The sequence below is a fragment of the Ixodes scapularis genome, unplaced genomic scaffold, assembly GCF_016920785.2.
Source record: "Ixodes scapularis isolate PalLabHiFi unplaced genomic scaffold, ASM1692078v2 PGA_scaffold13__105_contigs__length_92229423, whole genome shotgun sequence".
Taxonomy (NCBI): domain Eukaryota; kingdom Metazoa; phylum Arthropoda; class Arachnida; order Ixodida; family Ixodidae; genus Ixodes; species Ixodes scapularis.
In genome coordinates, this window is record NW_024609839.1 from 70,791,974 (window position 1) to 70,814,327 (window position 22,354).

The 22,354-nt window shown below is 47.1% G+C and overlaps 1 protein-coding gene across 1 annotated transcript in view; it reads left to right on the forward strand.

Annotated features, from left to right (window-relative positions):
• LOC8026349 (fat-like cadherin-related tumor suppressor homolog) overlaps positions 1-22,354 on the forward strand; it is a 267,076-nt gene that overhangs the window by 138,318 nt on the left and 106,404 nt on the right. Inside the window, exons 3-6 of the mRNA XM_042289669.1 lie at positions 8,218-8,279; positions 16,281-16,442; positions 20,976-21,125; positions 22,118-22,328. Of these exons, the coding sequence (XP_042145603.1) occupies positions 8,218-8,279; positions 16,281-16,442; positions 20,976-21,125; positions 22,118-22,328 (585 nt within the window). The remainder of the gene's footprint in view (positions 1-8,217; positions 8,280-16,280; positions 16,443-20,975; positions 21,126-22,117; positions 22,329-22,354) is intronic.

Consider the following 22,354-nt stretch of genomic DNA (forward strand, 5'->3'; position numbering starts at 1 on the left):
TCTCGTCTCCGGCCACGACGAAAGAAGAGGGGAAAGAGGAACTCTCCTCTTCCCGAGAATGCCTTTTGTGTGTCGCAGAAGTAGCTATTGTCCCCCTACAAGATTATAAAAGATTAACCTGGCACTCAAAATTCGTACAAAAGCAGCCGCTTCGGTGGCTGGAACGACTAGGCCATCCTCTCGACGTCAGCCTCGTCGTAGCTTTGCTCGTCCTGAGACGACCTACGTCACAATTGCGTTGGATGTCACGTGGTCTCCGCTGGGCCTTCTCGGAGCGCTTGCCAGAGTGGGCCGTTTATAACGAAAAATACAGCCACCAGGCTCAAAATATAAACGTGCGATTGTCATTTACGGATATTGTGGATCATATTCAACCTATTTTTGAACACGACGGGAATATTTCAAATTTCGTTGAAGTATCCCTTTAAGAAAGGTGTGTTCTTCGAAATGAGGTAAGGTGCTGAAAGGGTGCAGCTTCCAAATCTGCCAATCCATTGGGAGGCTGGTCTCTTCATCCCTAACGATCTCCGAAATTGACCGTGTGCACCGCTTGTCCTAAGCCGCGGCTACACGCCACAGATGGCGCTTCAAACAGTCGGTGCCCTGTTTTCGGTCGGGCGCCTGAGTGTATATGTTACATAGACTGGAATCGATTCGAATTACCCCATCGCCCTCGCGTCTGTTTTTCGTTTTTGCCATACCTCGTTTAGCTTCCTCTTTCGCCACTCCCAAGCAGACGACGACTTGGGGTCGTTAGCTGGAGGATTTGCCACATCCTCGGGAGACCGTCCCCATTTGCCATCGTCTGCGAATGCAAACTTCAAACGGATCCGATTCCAAAGGCGGGCCATTTTAATGATGTTCAAAAAGAAAATATGGCCGCCTATATTACATATCTTTCTTTTTCTTTCGATTTTTGTTTTCCTTCCGTTTTATCTCAGAGCATTCTCATCGCCTTTCGCAACTAAAAAAAATAAAAATAAAATAGGGATAGTAAAAGGGAATAACAAAAAGGACCGCACAGCAAAAAAAGGAAAAAGACGATGGCTAATGGTTGCCATCTCATTCTCGGTGCCCCTCGTTTCATCCTCGCAAAACTAAGGATCGGCCAAAGGATATCAAGTCTCTTAACTGCACCGTACGAAACTAAACAACACAAAACACACACACACACACACACACAGCGGGAGTGGCGATTAATTTTCGCGCTTGTTTCTTTGCTTGTTTACGCCGAGCGACGTAAATTTCCCTCCCGCCGCACCGGCTGCATGTGCGCACAAGACGCAACAGTCCGCGCATTCGCGCGGGAAATGTGGGACTCAGTTGTTGCGCCTTTTCGCGCGCGCACTCTTGCGCGCCCGCACTTGGCTCGCCATACAAAATACTCCCGGTGGAAACAATAAAGGCGTTGAGGGCTATCAGTTGCCAGCCCCGCGCGCAGGGCGGCTTTTGGCAGAAATGAAGCCATTCTCGCCTAAGTGCCTACCCGGGCAAGAATCCTTTTTTTTTTCTTTCTTTCTTAGCGAAGCAAAAATGCCAAAATACTACGTAATTTTTTTTTTTTAGCATGGTACATTCTGCGAAGAAAAAAAAAAAAGCGCCATAACTTGTACAAATTTGTTTCACTTCGGGGTTTTCTGCAAGTCGATAGTTTTTGACGACGCGGATTTTTGCTCTCTCTTACCTACTAACTATTGTTTCGGATGGATGGGCGAGTCAAGAACCTGTCGTCTATTCTGCCTGGCACGGCGTTTATCAGGATAGCGTTTTTATTATCATTATTATTATTATTATTATCTGAACTGCCGCTCAAAGTTTCGTAGGCACTACGCCTACTAAATTGAGAATTTAATCTGTTGACCAAGCCAAAGAATATTGTTTTGTCTATTGCCCCCCTTCTTCCCCTTTATTCTTATTTTCGTTGATATTGATTATTGTAAAATAGTTTGTTGTTGGGCGAGTTGGTTCACGTTTGGATACATAGTTTGGCGCAAAATCTGTATGTTTTCTGAAGCTTTCCTCCATACAGTTCTAAGTTGCGCTCGTGTTTGTTTCTCTCTCTTGTGTCCGTCTTTTTGTGCGGAAAACCATGTATCCAAATATTAATTATTGGCATTCGCTCGATGAACAAATTTTCCTGGGAGGAACGCACTTTGGCAATGTTGCGTTGGGATTCAGCTCTGTAACTTTTCGAAAGCTAGCTCTTATGACGAGAGAACACACTGACACGCTGGCGCCATCTATGCGGTGATACTGGAACTGCATTTCACTAGAGCAAACGTTTGGCGGCATTTGCGGGGTTCATTGTACCTATGAGAAATGGTCGCTTATAAGTTATTGACATTGACAAAACTGTTTCACAGAATGATTGGCGAAAGGAATAGGAAATACACGTGGGACCGCAAGTGTTCCATTCCTTCCCGGTAGGTGGCTCCAGGCACGTAGCCAGTAATTTGTCTCGAAGGGGGGGGGGGGAGAGAGGAGGAGGAGGAGGAGGAGGAGGAGGAGGAGGAGGAGGAGGAGGAGGAGGAGGAGGAGGAGGACCCATGACAAAATGTTGTATGGGGCCGAGGGGGGAGGGGAGGACCCAGCAAAATGGAAGATTACGGGGGGAGGTGGGACCTGGGTCCCATGCCCCCCCCCCCGGCTACGTGCCTGAGTGGCTCTATAATGTTCTCTCGATGTAAGAGATTTTGAGTGGTTTCAATGCACTCGGGGGTCTTAAGAAGTCGCAAGCGTGTGAACGGCCCTTGACCGATTGCATTGCAACTCCTTGCGACGAGGTGTCTTCTATGGCGACCGAGACCCGCGCTAGGCGTCGTACGTGGAACGTAAAGCCGCGATTATGCTGCTGATACGTCATAACCAAGAGACAGCCTGCAGGGGGGAGTCCTGTCACACTGGTCATACAAAAACCGTCTGCAGATGGGTTCCAAGCTTACGTATGCATGAAGCAAACAAGCTCCAATCATGCCTGAATCCCGGCCACGGATAATCCAGTCCCTATGTCTGCGACCAACACTGTGCCTTTTGTATGATGCTCGAAGCGGCCCGGCTTCCACGTTCAAAGGCAAAATGGTTGAGCCAGCCTGTGTCTGATTTTTGGCGACTCGAATGCGCTTAAAATTTAAAAAAAAAACTCAGAAAAAAAAATACAAAAGAAGAGCTATAGTCTTACACCCCTTGCCCCATAAAATACGCCCCAAAACTTCAGTTCGACATAAACTCACGAGCGGCTCGATAGCCGAGTGGTACAACTGATGAAAATAGATAATGTAATACGTGTTACAAACTACAAAAAAAAAAAAAAAAAATCGTTTTTTTTTTTGTTGCTTATATTGCAACACCTCGGTGTTTCTTTCTTTCTTTCTTCTTTTTTTTTTTTTCTTGTGTAGTTTTTGGTAGGTATTTTATCCGCATAGTAAGTTATATCGCACCGTCTTCAGGCCGCTGGGGCCGTCAGTTCGACATCAGCGCGCTGTATGTCGAACTGAACTTTTGGGGTGTATTACATAGAACAAAAAAGTGGAAAACTACACCCTTTTTTTCTACGAGTGAAGGACCCGGGATCTCCCCGTCTTTGCACACTTTCCCTGCCGCGCCAGACGAAGGGTCAGCGGGTAGTTTGCGCAACATCCCGAGGGGGTTATAACGGCTTTACGGGCGATTGCACCACAAGAGCGACGATGTCGCGTTCCTGAGGGTCGCCGATCTGTTCACACGCATCTTTCTTAGGCGCCTTCTTTTTTTTTTTTTTTTTTTTTTTTATTCATAATTTGTTTAGCGAGGGAACGGTCATCTTTAGGGCGGGAACAGCCAATGATCCAGGGATTGGAAATCGGAAGCCATGAACGCCGTGTGCGTGACGCGTGTCGGCTTCGCTGCAGATCTTCCATTTTTGGAACTGCCGATGCAACTGCTTCTTGCCTTGCGCTCTTTGAAACTTGATGCTGTTCTTGCCTTTGAAATGGGATCCCATTCGGTTCCCGTTCCGCGGTGACTGCAATCGCTTTAAACCCCAAGCACACGGACGACGAAAACGGGCGCCGCGCAGCCGCACGACGTCTGTTTTGGTTGCTGTCTGGGACTTGAAACAGGATATGGCTTAGAGCTAGGGTAGCATAAAACATCTTTCTCTCAGAGTCTCTCTCTCTCTCTCTCTCTCCACACACACACACACACTAACACACACACACACACACACACACACACACACACACACACACACACACACACACACACACACACACACACACACACACACACACACACACACACACACACACAGACACACACACACACACACACACACACACACACACACACACACACACACACACACATACATACATACATACATACATACATACATACATACATACATACATACATACATACATACATACATACATATATATATATATATATATCCCAAAAATGGAGCAGGTAGTTTCTCCCCTAAATTGGGAAACCCAAGGAAATTCGTTACAAAGTTCCTTTAATTTTTAAAATTAAAAAAAAAAAAAAAAAATACCGATTTAACGGTGATCGATGACGCTCACCAAGTTTATAATTGGAACAATATGACTATTTACACTAATTAAAAAGTTAATAGACCCTTTCCGGAATTCAGTCTGGCCACTTTGATCGCTATCATCATCTGAAAAATGGCATCTGTGCTATACTAATGGCGGCCTTCTTTTTACTGATGAAGCAAGAAGTTGAAGATGCTCCTAAGCAGATGATTCGAGGCCTAGACATTCTAGACGTTAGCGCGACGTGAATCCGGAATTAGATGCAAGAACTGCGTAAGCGTTCATTTCTAACTCTGGCCCAGTGAAGCACAGACTCGGCTTCAAAGCTCCTTCATGTTTAGAATTTTATCAAGGCGTCTATGTGGGCTGGCGCTTTGTTCTGACTGGTTGCATCTGTTTTGTCATCAACACCGAAAGAGATTGAAAAAAGAACTGTACAGTGAAGCACGAATTCTCATTTACCGTTGACTTGCGAAAGTGACGGTGCCCCATCAAAAGCTGCCGACCACAGGTTCATTGCCGCCATTAGTATAGTAAAAGTTAAACTGCCATTTGAGTCACCAGATGGCACTGAATTCCGGAAAGGGTCTATTCACAGTTTTTACTTAATTCGACCACTGATCGTTACGATTAGCCCCTTATACTATGTCCCACTCGCCGGATAACTCACCTGCACAAACCGCATAAGTGTAGGTTTCACGGTATTTTTAAACACATCTGTTAACTTTACAAAAAAAAAAAGAAAAAAAACACACACACACGGCGAATACATTTAAGGTTGCTTACGTGTAGGAGTGCGAAAGCATTATAGTCCCGCGGGTGAAATGTTTTCGAGTAATGTTTCTGCGTGTGTTAAAGTTGTTTGTGCCGGTATTGTATTCGGTGTGTATTTGGTGCACACGGCACTCCGGCATTGACATCATGATCACGCTCTCCCCCTCGCGCCGGCGCGGCGTCCCCGCCGTCTTCACGGCTTCCGTGACGAAGCATCTGCGTTGCTGTGCTTTTCTTTGTGTTTTATTTCTGAGGCGCGTCCGTTTTCACCTCGAACTGTGCTTGGTAACGAATTTTTATGGTCCTCTTTCGGGCACAACGCCGACGCCTTTTCGCGTAATGGGACATATAAGGCTTTCGCCTTGAAACACGCATTGTATATTAATGTGAAAGCATTAACTGGTTCCATGGAGCGAAGCCAGCGTTGGCTGTAACCCTCTGTAGCTGCGAAACGGATCATGAATTCCCATTGGCCAAAAGCACAGCAACGCAGATGCTACGTCACAAAAGCCGTGGAGGAGGGGGGAGGGGGGGGGGAGGCGCTGAAGGTCAAAGCGGACGCGCCTCAGGAATAAAACACAGAAAAAAGCACAGCAACGCGGATGCATCGTCACGAAAGGCGTGGAGCCGGCGGGGTTTGCTGCGCCTGCGCAGTGGGGTAGCGTGATGTCACCCACGGAGCGCCGTGTGAAAAAGGAAAACGCGGCCCGCTGCTCGTAGGAATGCGCTGCGTGCAGGAATGCTTTCGCATTCCTGCACACAAGCAGTCTTAAGTGTTTCTACCAACTTTGTTTTTCCCTTCTGATCTTGCCGTGGGATAGGAGGAGGGGTACGCTTACCAGGAAACCGCGAACTGCACTTGGACCCAGGAAGAGCCGCAGTTTGGCCACCCCTGCCATATACTGAGACCCAAACAAATTGCACTTTGCTGAGTCATGTCCGCTTCGAAAGTAGCATCAATATTGGCGAAGTCCGCGACTAAAAGCGTCGCTGTGATCGACCTTCCACTAGAGCCATTTATACTCAGAGAGTTTGGCCTTCTTAAAGAAATTTTGACGGTCTGGCAACCACAGCAGCGCGTAGTCTGACAACCGGGAGATGACCACTTCCGTCCGCCATTATATGTGGCTCTGACTCATAGGAAATCTATGCGACTTCTCAGGAATAAAGAAGAGAAAGAACTACTGTCATTTTGTGGTCTCGCGAAATCCGCTGGTTCTAGCGGGCAACAAGCTCGGCTAATGGGCCAAACTTTTCAGTGTACACTCTCAAGAAAAAAGGTGTAAAATGGTGTATCGTTACACCCTTTGTCCCAATAATACACCCCCAAACTTCAATTCGACGTACAGCGCCCTATAGTCGAACAGACGGCCCCAAATTTTACGAGGGACTTGATAGTCGTGTGGTACAACTTATTAAAATAGCTAATGTACGTGTTACTGACTACAAAAAAAAAATAATCGGGGTTTTCTTGGCCCTACTGCAAAAACGCGGTGTTGTCTTTTTGTGGTCTTTGATAAGGACTTTAGCTGTTTAAAAAGTTATATTGCACTGTTACCAAGCCCCTTGTAAAATTTGGGGCCGCCTATTCGACTATAGGGCTCTGTACGTCGAAGTGAAGTTTTGGGGTGTATTATAGGGGACAAAGGGTGTAACGATACACCCTTTTACACCCTTTTTTCTTGAGAGTGTAAATGGCGCTGCCTTCCAGGATTGACCAAACGCTCATTATGACGTCTTGAGCATGACGAATTCTACGTTTATTAATTGAGATAAGAAGAATGTCAGACTGTCCACTTTGAGTGTGTTGCTTTAAAAAGACGATGACTCCAAGGGCTCTAAGCTCGTGAAACAGAAAGTTGGGGCCGAAGTTCACGGAGTGCACCGATTGTACTATCCCGAAGATGACTTCGCGCTTTTTTCGCCCACGTCCAATCGGCGTGCTCCGCGATCTTTTGGCTCCAACTTTGTGTTTGACGAGTTTAGCGCACCAAGCTTCCACCGTGCTTTTCACACGCACCACGAAAATTGTAACCGATAAGCGATAATCCTGCTCGTCGCGTCGTTCATGAGCACCACCCGAAGGAGCCACCGACGCACCTCGTTGCCATGTCCTCCAGCACGCGCTCGATCATTACTCTCCGCCATAGCCTCCTCTATATAAACAAAGCCTGGCAGACCGACGACGGAGCCAAACAGTGCCCGGTCGCAGATTCGGAGCGCGAGGATCTAGTATCACAGAGCATCAAAGAGCCATTTCTTGGGGAACCTGAACGTCAGTGCACAACTTTTGCAGCGGCGAGGACCCGAAACTTATTTCTTCGCTCGGGAGAAGAGTGTTTCGGCATTTCGCCGCAGCGGGGCGCCAGTCACGTGGCTTCCCTCTCATCTGTTGTCTGCCGCTCCACTTTCTCCATTTCGGCGGCCGATACTCGTGGTGATCCGCCAGGCTGTGTCAGTATGTAGGAGGCTATGTCTCTGCCGTTCTTTGGTAGCACGTGCGTTCTCTAGGCTCTGGAAGCATTGCAGCTTTATGGAAGGTGAGAAGCTCGCGCCGGAAGTGCACCAACCGAAGGACCTCTCTGTCGTTCTAATCTCGTTGTGTCAGTGTGACTATGGCTTCCACACCCCGATTCGGCTTACCATGGTCTGTCATGGAAGCTATCGAAGCAAATCCAAATGCCCCGTGGGTGTCCTTCGGGAGACGTCCTGCTGCAGCGCGCGGGGCACAAAGGGACAATCGCAGCGCTGTACTGGCTTGATGGCTCACAGCGTTCATTGCGTTCCGTCATCAGGTGAAGCGGAGTATTTCTTGAGCCTTTATTAAAATTATTCCGGCTACCCTCTTTGCGTTTGCAGCACTCGTTGTTCATTAGTGTGTTTAATTGAACTCTTCGTTTATTTCCAGGCATTATCACCACGACTGGAAGGGCCCTGGACAGAGAACTTCAAGACAAGCATGTTCTCGAGGTAATGCTTCGCTCACTTCGGTGTATCTGCATTTATTCGAACTTTAGGATTCCCTGCTGCGCCCTGCTGGGAGTAACGAGCGCTAGAGGGTTGTTTAAAAAAAGTCGTCCTTCAGGTGCGCGAGCGCTCGTGCAAACTAGGCTTCTGCATAGCCATAGCTTTTTTTTTTACTCTTCAAAGCGTATCGATTCCCCGCTGGAGCCATGAGCACCCGGCCGCCGGATCAATACGAGGAGCAGCGTCGAACGGCTACCGATATGCATGGTAGCGCAGAGCCACATGTGGGGTGCCCTTTCAGCCAGCGCCACGCGGCGGCCTGTGGCCTCTCCGCGAAACACATCCGCGTTTGGATGTTTGCATTACCTCCGAGATCATAGTCCACACCACTGTCCACACCCAGGCGCGGTCAGCCTGGCGGTCACGGTAATTGTCTAACGCTCAAGTTACAAAAACCTTACCTTTCAAATGAAAAAAAAAAAGGACGCGTTTGTGTTTTAGGATTTACCGTAGCGGCAGTTTTGGTAGTTGCGTGCTAAAGCCCCTTCATGCTAAAAGTAGCGCAAGGTGTGTCGGTGCAAGAGGCACGTGCAACGTGCAGCCCTCCGGAAGATCATGGCGGCACAGCGCAGCAGCGCAGCACTCATCTATAGATTTCAGACGCCATGTTCTCCCCAAAAGTGGCGCGCGGCTCGTGTCTCGAGTGTTTGCACACCAATGATTGGCATCCGCGGTGGAAGAAACATGTGTTACTTCCACCGTGATGGCGCCACGTGATAGCGTTCCGCTCCAAACAAACCGTTACTTAGGCCGTTGTAATGGACAAATGCATAGGGCTAGGCGTCAGGTTAGATATTGTCAAATTAAAGAGTAAATAATTTTTTGTAAGCTTTGTCACTTTTCAGTATCTAATCATTAGGCATTCTTCTATCGCAGGCACATAGCCAGGGGGGAGGGGGGAGTCCCCCCCGAAATCTTCCATTTTGCTGTCACCTCCTCTCCCCCCTCCTCGTCTTACAGCATTTTGTCATGGGCGGCACCCCCCGAAACAAAATCCTGGCTACGTGCCTGTCCTATCGTCTCAGTGCCATCAAGCGATGGCAAAAACCGTAATAAAGTTTCACAACTGGCTTTGCCTTACTAGCAGACGACACAATGACTTCGCAGTTTTAGTGGTTCTTTCTGATGGATACAAGACCGCGTTGAATGAAGTTGGTGACGATCGACGAAACTTCCATTTTCGGGGTCAACCTTCTGTGGGATTTCGGAAGCGAAGCGTGCCCGTGCACAGCTTTGATTGACGCTCGAGGAACGCGAGCGCGCGGGCGCCTTCCCCTGGAGCTCGCGTCCGCAATATTTGAGAAGGTGACAACACTGTGAAGCCAAATAACGTACGATGACGACGACGACGACGTGAAGTGTATCAAGGTCGAAGTGAAGGACAACACACGTGTCAAGGATTTCTGACAGCACAGTTGCATCAGTTCACATCTGTGTGATCAAGCGAATTGTCCATAGCATATATATGTACATATTGTCGCAGGTGGAAACGGATCGACAAGCGTAAAACAGAAAATAAAGATTAAATCGGTGATCTTGTGCCTAGAAAAAAAAATATAGAGGATGAGCGTAGCGGTGGCAGCAGCGAGCGACGATGCGTCGGCGTGACAGCTGGCTGTGAGTCGATAAAGCCGCGCTCGGCTCCTTATCTAGCTACACTCGGCATCTCGAGCATTCGACCGGGATTGTTCGGGAGTGAGCTAGGGCGAGACTGGCTAGGCAAGGTCATTTCGACCTCCTTATCTTTTACACTCGGGTTAAGAGTAAACTCGTATCTTCTAGAGGCGCGGAGAAGCGTTCCTTCTCATGCAGTCATGCACGCTTGGGGTGTTACTTAAAACTGAAGAGACAGTAGGATTTGTTTCTCAGTTTGACGATTTCAAGGCAGGTACGAAACACACACCCATACTGCGAGCCTGAAATAAACGAAGTTTGGGTTCTGGAATTGCTCATGTTATAGAGTCAAAATAGTTGCTCTTTCATCACAATGCACGTTAATTGCAAAATGAGAAAGAGGGCCCGACACTGCTTCGAAATAATGTTCTAAACAGATACTTTTCTCGCTCTATTTTTAACAGATCTTCACACGTGTAATGATTTTCGTCACACCGTATCCCGTATCGCACGCAAATGCGACTCGTTTTTATAATCCTGATTAGTTTTCTTAGGCCATGCCATGTTCCAAATAAATTCAAAATCGTATCATTGTGCAAACGATTCAAACTGTTGCAGACGGCATATTTCAGTCATTCCGTGTGCGTTCGTCGTGCGTCCACCGTCTGCAACAGGCATCTCGAGACGTATCGAGAGCCGGAAGTTGCCGTAGCAACTATCTTAGAAACAGCCCATTCTCCGCAAACTTCTGTCGGGGTAGGTGTGAGATATCGGCTTCCTTTATCTATTATTTTTAGACGTTTAAATTCCACATTCGATTTTTGACCGATCGTTCTTTCGGAGCGGAATCCAGTCCCATGTATTCGTTCATTTCAACGCCCCTAGCAACGGTTTGTTTGGAGCTGTAACGTCACACTTACGGTGTCAATAGGCGCTGTTGCCCCTTCGCGCGGCCTCTTCCTTGTTGCTCCTTTCGAATCTTTCGCGATTTCACAGACGATGGCATAGCTCACTCTCAGTGTAGATAACTTGTGAGGCCCATAGGCAGTTTTAGAATAAAGAGTTTTAGAGAAAAACGTACGCAATTTTAGCGCACGCTGACGCTAAACTTAGCGCTTGCGTTAGCACACGCTACGCAAGATAGTTTTAGAACAGCGTTTCTCCCCCGCGACGCAAAAGCCCAAGCATCTCGCGCTTGCAACGCCAGCAATATATTCACATTTTTTTATTTCACACCCAAAATGATGTAACTTGAAAAAAAAAAAAAAAAAGATTTTGGGCTAGATTAACATTTTAGATTTGTTTAAACATGAGAATGCGACGCGAGCGGTTAACCGGTCGTGCAGGGGTTTCCCCAGGTATTGAAATTAAGAGGGGTGGTCTAAATTTTTTTTTGGGGGGGAGTTAGGAAGGGGGGGGGGTGCATTTGAGAATATAAGAGTCGTTGCGAATTAAGGGGGCACCTTCAGAAAATCAAAGGAAAATTTACACCCCGTAAGGGGGGGAGGGGGGGGGGTAGGAAAATCGCTGCGGTCGCGTCCGCAGGTACCGTCGCCGAGAAATGTTCGCGCGTCGCAAGCATCAAGTTGCCGGTGATTGTTGCCCACTTTACTGAGTATTCCAAACCGAATGCAATGTCGTCCCGTATTGATAATCGCAGTCGCGAAGATGCCGCCGACGTCGCGCCCATGGCGTCGCCAAAGCGGTCGAAGCCATGGTCCTGAGGGCCGCCATTTTTTAACTGTGCTCGTCTTGGCTTTGGCCAACGTTACGAAAACACTCAGTTGGGAAACTCGCCGTCGAAACCTGGGCCACTGGCGTCCACCGAGACCAAGCTAAATACGACGACAGCGCCACTCTTTATCATTTGTCTTAACTGTAGTCACCTTGAGCTTATACAAAACATGTTTCTGCGTAAAAACAAACGAAAAAGACTCTTTTTGCATGAAATTTATTGGCGTTTAGTACAAAATGAGGGGCGCGTGTTGCTTTTAAAATCTTTAGTGTGCAAGGTTTTGCGGCCCAATTAATATTGTTTTTATACAACCATGCCTCAGCGGTGCTTTCAGGTAGCGCGTCCCGACCTAGATGCATTTTAACTGGGGAGACGGTGGTATCTGTTTCGGCGCCAAAATGGCCGATTAAAGCAAAAATAGAAGTCACGTGCAGTTCCTCGAGCGGCCGCAGCGATTTTTCGCGTAGACAGATCGGGGCCACTTTTTGAGAGTAGTCTTTATGGCAGTTTCCCAAACTGAGTGGTTTAGTAACGTTGTAGTTAGTGTCACTAAATAAGCTACGCTTCAGAGTAATGACACTTGGCCATATTGTGTCTTAAAATCATGGTTGCCAGTTATCTGAAGCTTTATCTGAAATCACAGGAAATGCTTTTCCGCCGTCCACAAATGTTTAAACCGTTCGCGACAAAGCAAAGCAATATTACATGACCTTCCTAACACCGAATCTAATGCTGAGGAAGTCGTACTTTTGAATCCTGACGATCGGCAGTTGCGTCTGTTCTGCATACGAGCCAAAATGGCGGCGCCCACAACAATGTCGAGGAACGGAGTGCCGATACTCCCGAATCATCTTTGGAGTAGAGCGGACTCTTTGCGTACGCACGCAGTTTCCGAAAAATAGGAAGTCTTCGTATGACCGTTTTCGCCGTCCCGCAACGGTCTCCGTAACCCGCTACGATACCTGGAACTGTGCAGTCAAGGCCATCTGCAAGCAGGCGCAGTAGCGGCTTCTTCGTTGCGGCGGGCGAAACGCGGTCTACGAAAACTCCCTAATAGCGTACGCTAAAATAGCACACGCAAAGCGCAGAACATGGTTAGCGTTCGGCGCATGCGCAGTGGCGACGAGGCTAAAGCTTTGCGTACGCAAATAGCGTCGTCGCCACTGCGCTTGCGCCGAACGCAAACCACGTTTAGAGCTTTGCGTGCGCTATCTTAGCGTACGCTATTTATCGGAAATTGCGTGCGCACGCAAAGAGTCTTTGTCCAAGGTGGATTCGTAAAGAGAAGTTGGCTAAAGCCAAGACGAGCAAAGTTAAAAAATGGCGGCTCCCAGGACCTGCGGCCGCTTTGGCGGCGTCACGAGCGCGACGTCGGCGGCATCCTTGCAACTGGACGACACAACACAGGACGACACAGGACGACATGGCACTCCTATGGGAGGTGCACGTCAGAAAGCAGAAATGCTTTGGAAGACCCAGCAAGGAGGGCAACGATCGCCGTCCGTCAACTTGCTGCTCGCGACGCGCGGACGTTTCTCGGCGAAAGTACGGTATCCAAAGTTCGGCACACGAGACCTCTCTTGTCGAAGCGACGCAAGCGGATACGACCGCTCGAACGCTCCAATCGAATTCTCATATTTAAAAAAATCTAAAATCTTACTCTGAACCAAAAGCTTGTTTGTTTGTGTAAAACAGCGGAGCTGTTAATGGCTAGTTTCCCCAGGATCGTGCCTGGACCTGGTACCAAACAAATGTTGACACAACACTCAGGTTGCCGCCGTCGCTCATAGATGGCGGTAGCTGTCCAGAGTGTTGTGTTTGCCGGTTGTCTGCTTGCCGCCGGCGCTCATAGATCGAGGCAACCTTTCCAGCCTCGGTAGCCAGGCAACTGGTTGCTGCCGTCGCTCATAGATCGCGGCAACCTTTGAGCCATCGGCAACCAGGCAACTGGTTGCTGCCGTCGCTCATAGATGGCGACAACATTTCTTCAAAGGCAGAAGAGTGGGAACAGAACGAGCGGCGATGTGCGCAGAAGCGCGAATGCTTCCGCAACCGCCACGAGGCCGCTATCGCCTAAAGTTCCACTGTGTCGAGTGCTTCAGATTCCCTTGCGAAAGAAGAGCAGATCACTCGCCAGAAAAATTACCGTTGAGAACAGAAGCTACAGCTCCGCTGCTCTTCCTTCTTCACCAAAATGGAAAGGCTAAAAGTTTTTTTTTTTTTTAAGTTAATGCATTTTGTGTGCGGAATAAAAATTGTTACGGCATCTTGGTGGTGTTGCAAGCGCGAGATGCTTGGGCTTGTGCGCTGCGGCAGAGAAACGCTATTCTTAAACACACTTGCATAACATGCGCTAACACAAGCGCTAAATTTAACGCTAGCATGCGCTAAAATTGCGTACGTTATACTAAAACTCCCAAATAAATAGCAATGATTCTTCTAGACTCTTGCATTACCGTACAGAGAATCAAACAATCGCTGTTTGCATCTTTGTAAATATTTTTGTTAGCAAAGTGCTTATGTAACTTTATTTTTTTATATGGAGACATAACAGGAATTAGTATAAAAACTACAATGATGCATTTCTATTTGGTATATGTAAATGTTGAATGTTTTGGACAGACCTCATCACAATTTCGTCTATATACCTTAACCCAATGCCTGGTGATATACTTTTTCATGTAAGTCACATAGCAATAAACAGCAGCTAGATGAAATGGTAAAGCGAAACTTCAGACAAACAGGATATTTCAGCTTCCGTAAGGTAAAATGTTTCCTCTAGAAGCTACGCAGGGGCAGAATAATAGATTTGTGCCGTATTGGTCACTAATTAACTGATTAATTATTTTTGCATGATTAACCTGTTAATGATAAAACATAGATACAGTTCTGCTTATGTTGCGCACAAACGATACGACACATAATGAAGCCTTGTGTTCACCTAATTTTCCGCGACGTCAAAGGCTGCCAGGCGTTCTATGACGCTAGCGCCATCGACGACGCTTCTGAAGAGAGGTGGGGGATCAGTGGCCGAGTGGGCCAGTGCACACCAGCTCAAAGCACATGGAGCGAAAGCGTGCACTGCAGAACCCAGGGATTCCTGGGTTCAATCCCCATCCCCACTCCTGCCCATTCCGATCTGGATGAGCATCGTACCGGCTTGCGGTCGTGTATCACTACTGCGTGGTGCACGTTAAAGACCCCAGGCTAGCAGTCATACTGCACTGGCTAAATTGCTTATCTACAGTACGTGGGTAACAACGTTGCCATTCTGGCAGACTAAACTCCGGCTTTATAAACAACTAACGACTAATTTGTTTGTTTGTCGAGAAAGGCTTTGAAGAAAAAATCGATTCAAAATATGCATTTATTTTCAAACAAGTTGTCCCTTCATAAGATATTTATTCAGGCAGGGGCTTCAAAGTTTTTGAAAAAAACTCTCAAAGGGACATCTTGGTAATCAAGGGCTAGTTAGCAATCAGAGGTTAGCCCAGCATTTAAGATCAATGAAAAGCAACAACATTGTAAATAAACGAAAGCAAAGTCACACAAACTAAGGGACGATGTTTCCATGCACGATGATGCTCAGGGTCATATCTTTTTTATAGTTATGTTAAAAATATATGTGAAAGCCATGTGCTTATCAGGACCATTTAAACTATACATGAACGTTCTAGCTAATTTTATTTCGGATATATAAAACTTTGAAGCTCGAGGCATGCAGATTGCCAACATTTACCTATGGTACTTTGCACAGCCGTCAATATTACACCAAAGCATGCACATAGTAGTAAGTTTTTCTATTTATTCTATTAAAGGTGTACAATGCATGTACACAGAATAATAAGAATTTACAATAAAACATTTCGATGTAAAAGAAAGCTACTAAACGTCGTGTAAAAACGTTTCAGATTCACATTCACAAATTATTTTGCAATAAACTACTGCCGATAAAATTGTGCAAGATATATAAAAATCAGCATATTTAATGAATTTTACGAATACATAAAATTTATACGCTTAGCCACTATTGTTTTTGTGTTATTGATGCAGAAATGCGACTGATTTCTCTAAAAATGTCAAAAGTGCACGTCAAAATTTAAAAAATCTCAATTTTTTAAAAAATTGTTTGCAGTATTTTGATATAATTTGTGATGGAAAAACATTGAGTAACCTCCAAAAAAAAAAACGACAAGAAACTTTTACTTAGATTAAGCTAGCCTTTCTTCCTTATAGAAGATTTGCCTCACAACGTTGGCTCCGACATGACATTTTCAAGAACCGACAAAGGCTGTTCAGTGGTGCTGCTCTATCGTAGGCTGTAAAAAGTCATGCGGCCCCTACCTTAGCTTTATATTTATGTTTCCTCGTGTTGCCTCCTAAGACAAGGAGGAAGAGTGACATTCAAAAAGTAAGCCAAGGAAATCGACAGTTGGTGCTTATGTATGTGTACTGGGTATGTGTAAGCGAGGGATGATATGGTGTGAAAGAAAGAAATGAAGAAAGAAAGAGGGTGCATGTTTTGGTAGTAACAAAGTTGCTTCGAAAACACGAGATCTCCCGTTCCCAAAACGAAGGTGTGACCGATCGCGCAGGTGACGGTGTCAGACGGCGGCAGCCCCCCACTGTCGTCGACCACTCAGGTGATCGTGACGGTGACCGACGTCAACGACAACCGGCCGTGGTTCCTAGAGTCATCCCACCGCTTCAAGGTGCTCGAGATGGAGGACAAGCTGGAGCCTGTTCAGCTATGCCAGGTGAGTGCCTTTCATTGCTGTCCCAGGTCCACTGGCTATTCGAAACTCGAGTGCCCTACAGATGGTGGAGCAATAGTTCCAAGATGGCGGAAGAGACGGGGACAGGTTTTTCATGCGCCTGATTGCTGACGCTGGTCAGCGTGCTTAAATTAATTGTTTGATTGATTAATTTGTTTGATTAAAAATGTGAAACAGTCAGGGCAGGAGTATATCACGGGTCATGGAAATATTGACGTGCGTTAGGAAAACAAACCTGCTTTTTTTTGTTTTGTTTTCTTCCCCATGGGGGGGGGTTGTGGACGCATCACAAAACTTTTGAAAATGTGTGGAGTGCGAGCACGTTTTGGTTGGCAGTCACGTCATTGTGTGTGGCAAAATATTTTTGTGGGTGGTCAAAGTATTGTGGCATTTGCACTGTGCCTGGCCACCAGCGCTCTAAAACGTAAGCCGCGCAGGGTGACCGTCAGGCTCTGGTAGAGCAGCGTTCACAGTATCGATGTCTCTGTGTCAGAGGCTCGCAGCTCACTGCTCACTACTGCGGTTTTAGTGAATTGCAACACATGATATCAACGTGCGCCATGTTTACTAATAGGCAGTTTTAGCAGAGCGTAACTGCAGGCTGCCGTATGGTGGGGCAGTGTGACCAGAAGTTCGTGCTGAAACGTTGAAGCATGAATTTCACCGCATACTAGGACTGTTGCCATGCCTACAGTAGCCTGCGGTAATGGTGCGCAAGAACTGCTTAATTACACCATCGGCGTTTTTGATGTTTTATTTATTGCTGCATCAAAATAACTACTCAAATGTGCAGTACACTACACCGATGTGCCGTGTTAATTGTGTCGTCCCTAACGACCTCGCAAAAATAGACCCTTTCGAAATTACGCATAGAATATCTGCGGCTGCCATTAGTTGGTCATGCACAGCATGGGGAATAGATCACGTGACTTTTTTTATGCCCAGGCATAAAAAAGTTTAAACCCTACTTGCGCCCACGCGGGGTGCACGTGATCCTGTCACTTGCGAGTTGGGTGGTTGGTTGTAGGGGATGTGGCGGTAGTGTTGCACTCGCTTCCTCTGGTAGGGTGTACGTGAGCAAAGTGAAGTCGAGGTGGGTGAGGCCCCAAGGAGGCAGACGACGGACGTGATGCGCTGCAGTGTGTCAGCTGTGCATGCCAAAGTACTGCGCTTGCTCCGTCTGGTAGGTTTAATGAGAACAGCGTGAAGGCAACACCAGCGAGACATGCGAGATCTTGATGGGTGGACGATGAACCATGACGAGGACGAGCCGACCCGTTGAGCTGGTTGAGTAAACGAAAGTGTATGGCGTTGCTGAGAACGAATCGGGGCTTTGCAGTGTGAGCGACTGCAAAAACCTTTTGCGATGAGTTTCGTTCACCGGCACGGCCCCGTTGGATTACGTATTGAACTTCACAGTAATGTAAACTTGTGTTTTCTTAGATTTCTGAGAGTCACCGAGCTGCTCAAACAATGGTTTTTAGCCCTTTGTTGCAGCACTGAGTGGACTTTATTGAAGTGAATTTTCGCGTGCTTCAAATCTGGTGACTTCGACAGTCGTGCTACGTGCGTCCTTGGATCTCTTGGCACTGCTTCAGTGGCTTCATCAGCCCGTAGCAATGGCTGCGCTCTGAGCTAAGGCAAGGCGAAGCAAATATTCAGATCTTAGGGTTTTACAAGCCAACCAACAAGGTCATCTGGCAACACCCCGGCGAAAAAACCGCGTGTTAATTTCAAAATGAGTTCGTTGGTCACGATACATTTAAAAAAAAAAAGAAAACCCTAGTCAAACTTAACTGCATGGTTCAATGTTGGTTGCAATGCATACCAAGAACATCCCCAACTGTATTTTGAAGTTGTGTGAACACTCCACACTATATTTCGCACGGGCACGTGCCGAAAATAATTGCCGTCGAAATTCTCAAGTATTTTCAAAGCAAAATACATTTTTCGAGCTAAATAAAGTTACACACATCGTTAGAACCCTGGTATCCACTTGCGCAATGGTTAACAGAGTGTACAGTAACTTTTTTTTTTTTCAGTTTATCGTTGCACAATTAAATGAGAAACAGCAGGTGCAGTCAGCTGCCACGATCATGAACAGAACCATGGTGAAAGCTGGTGCCACTCAGTTTGTAGATGCAACCTTGCACCATTCAGTGGTGGTATGGTTTATATTTCAAAGGGAAATTGTCGAGAAGGATGGAGGAGGGCTTGGGAAAGCTATGTGACTGACGTCATGCCCTTTTCGTGTTCTAAAAGGAACACATTCCAGGAATGTTGTTCCTTGGAACTCCGTTCCGTACAACACTGCCACTATGTCACAAACAATGATCATGATAGCCCCCTGTAGTTGGCGGCTTGCACTCTCGCGGACGAACGAAGAACCAGAGGAGCGGGGACGGCGGCGGAGACGTTGGCAGGGACTGTTGGCCTTGGTACTCTTCTGATCAACGTGTACGTGCATTATGCAGTTTTCGCAGAAAAAGCAAGTGCATTAATATAGGAATTGCTGTTGCCCGCTTTGCAACAGGTTGTACGAAACGATCGCATTGTCTCCTTTCATTAGGTACTTTTCATTGATCATACGCTGCATATTTCAGATCCTTTGATCGCCAGCTCAATCTGTGCTCAACATAACGGCAAAAGCTCCCGCTAGTAATGCAAAGCTTACGCATACCATCTACGACGTCTAATCTTTACCAAAAGTAAAAGAGAACAGCTCACGCAACAGTGTATCGAATGATAGGCATCGGGAATGGGTTCGCATTTTATGTGCTGAAAGGCAGTGACGAGGAACACGTGTTTGAACACTTCCAAAAGGGTTAGCAAAGAGCTGTAGCGTATCATTCTGCTTTAGCATGCTTGTCAATGCCTTCACAAACAGAGCTGCAAAGTGGGCATTTTTTTTAGCACTATCTTAATTGGAGCATTCTCACATACTTCCTGTCAAACATTTGACGGCAACTCACCCCGCTGCCCAAAAACGAGGCCCCAAATTTCCTGGAAAAGGGAAAGCTCTCTGCGTGGAATGTCATGGGGTTGGTCCGCATCTTAGCCAACCGCTTCAGAACCAGTTTTTCACAACCGCCCACGTCGATCGTGAGACTCGAGGACAAGTCTCATGATCAAAATGGGGTTTCTTTCGTGTGTATTACAACACTTCATACATTGAAGGAAAAACGCTCGATACTTTGATCCCGATTGCTGCCGCCGGGATTTCTCAACTCCGAATCTACATGCCCTTGTGATGTAGAGTTGGTGGGGTTTTCTCGCTCACTCCCTTACGCAATTTCCTTTTAGGGGCGAAGCTCCTTGTCAGTCCGGCGTCCATGCTCACATCGATTGCCATCCCGATTCCCATCTGTATTCTTAAAAAAAGAAAAAAAGTTTGCGCAGTCGACAGGATTCGAACACGTGCGGGGAGACCCCAATGGATTTCTGGTCCATCGCCTTAACCACTTGGCCACGACTGCGGGACGAGTGGGGGCTCAAGAGCTGGGGATTTCATGGATGAAACGTTGCATGTAGCCGCTCAACGTCTATACAGGAGAGGGCGCTGCGGTCAAATGCGTATATACATAATCGCGTTAAACTTTGCAGGCATTGGCTTAACGTCTATAGACGAGAGGGCGCTGCGGTCAAATGCTCAAATGCGTATATAACCACGTTCCATACCACACATTCTCTTTCTGACATGGATGAAAACGAACGAAAGGCTCGACATGCTGCGGCTCAGCGTCTACGCAGACAGCAAGCTGCTCCGGAGACTAGGGCGCAAGAATCTGCTGTAAGGTGTCAAAAAAATAAAAAAGTCAGCACCATCAGCACTACATATGAACAAAATCAGTATCTTCAGCACCACCAGAGCTTCGCCCCAATCAACATCATTCACCACGTGGAGATGCGTTCATTTCTTTCCACGTTCCTGTCTTTTTTTTCTGGTTGCCTTTATTGTTTTTTTCCTGTGTCTCGTTGGTGTCGTGAGCATCTGCGTACCATCTGTCTGATGGAGAGCCTAGATTTCAGGGAGGGAACTCCCACCGTGGAAGGCATTTGCAATTTAGTGGCGGACACCTCCGGTGCAGGTGTGTTGTATGTGCGCAGGCGCGCTTTTTGGAATGGCGAGGAGGACAACGGGTTGAAAGGCTAAGTCAAGCTTGGAGACGCCTTCGAGCCGCTGGCGCTTTCACCTCTCCCTCGCAACTTGCATTGCAAAATAAAAAAACAAAAATATTTATTTATTTGTTTTTGGATACCCCACTCTGCCCGTGAGAGCATTACAGTAGGGGAGGGGCAAACGTGAGATAAAATATGAACCGCATGCTACCTGAAGCAAGGCACGAAGCAAACGCAACAAGCTTAGAAAAGCTTGCAAACATGACTGAACACCGCTCTGCAGATGCATGTGAAAATATAACCCCTAAGCCACGTGATCCCTTTGGAACAGTTGGAAGCACTCTCAAATCTAGGCACACTTGTCTGACTGGCCTCCCTGGCGCCCTCCGGTGGCAGGTGCTGGCCACCGACCTGGACGAGGGCGTCAACAGGGAGCTGAGGTACAGTATCGTAGAAGGGGACGGCCAGATGTTCCACATGGATCCTGCCACGGGCGCCATCTACACCCGGTCCGCCCTCGTCAACGGGGTCAGCCACGAGCTGCTGGTGAGTGGGTGCACAAGCTGCGCGGGCGAGCACCGAACCAGGGGCACATTTAAAGGGTCCCCTCACCCACCTTTCCCCAGTTCCAAGTTTCCCAAGGGTGACTCTTTTATGAGAAAAATTGCATACACCGGCTGTTTTTAAGAAGAAACATAGCTTTTGGTAAAATGTCAGCAAAATAGGTCTTGGCAATGCTTTGCCCGTGACGAGACGCGAGACCTCCACCACTGCAGCTCTGCCGGGACTTTGAAAAGTGTAGATATTACAGCTTGTCTCAAATTGAATATTGAATAGCGCAATTGTGCGGCCCTCTCGTTATTCACTGTCGTGTTTACTAGAAGGTTTCACTAGTAAGAACACAACTTTTGCGACGATTGAGGACGAGTGGAAGTGAGCGGGACAAGCGTTAACTGTAGTTCTTAACGCCGAGTTTATATACAATTTCTTTTTATCTTTTTTTTCTTCCACATTTTAGTTCAGTTTTATTTCTTTCTCACTTTGTAAAATAACGTGAAATTCTAAAAATAATTAGGAATTTTTTCTGATGTTTGTTTAACTAACCATACATTCCTGAACTTTTTCTAATCATCCTTAATTTCGCACTACTGACCACATCTTTCTCGTCTTTTTCATGCCTATGAAAAGGTGAGCTGCTAGTTAGCACTTGTCCTCTTCGCTTCTACAGTAAAACCTCGTTATAACAAAACGGGATATAACAAACTAATGGATATAACAAAGCAATCATAATTCCCCTTGCTTGCTAATAGTGGGAAGAAATGGACATTGGCTATAACAAACTAATGGTTATAACGAAATAATTACGACCGCTCCTTCAACTTTGTTATAACGAGGTTTTACTGTACTTTTTTCTGTCCATTGCGCCGTTTGTGCTCCTGCTATGCTCGATCGAGGAGCCCAACAATGCACGTCGGTTTAAGATTGTGCCAAAATCGTCGACGCCCACAGACAGCAAACTCCCCATGCGACCTGCGCAGGTGAAGGTGTCCGACCAGGGGGAGCCCCCGCTGTATGCCACCTCCAAGGTGCTGCTGAACGTGGTGTCTCGGCCGGAGAACTCGCTGCACCCTCCCCAGATCCAGGAGGTGGAGGTGTTTCCCACAATCGAGAGCGACAAAGTGGGCCACGTGGTGGCCACGGTCAGGGCCGGCGACTCGGACGGGGACCTTGTCTGGTACAACATTGTTGGTGAGGACCCCCCCCCCCCCCCCCCC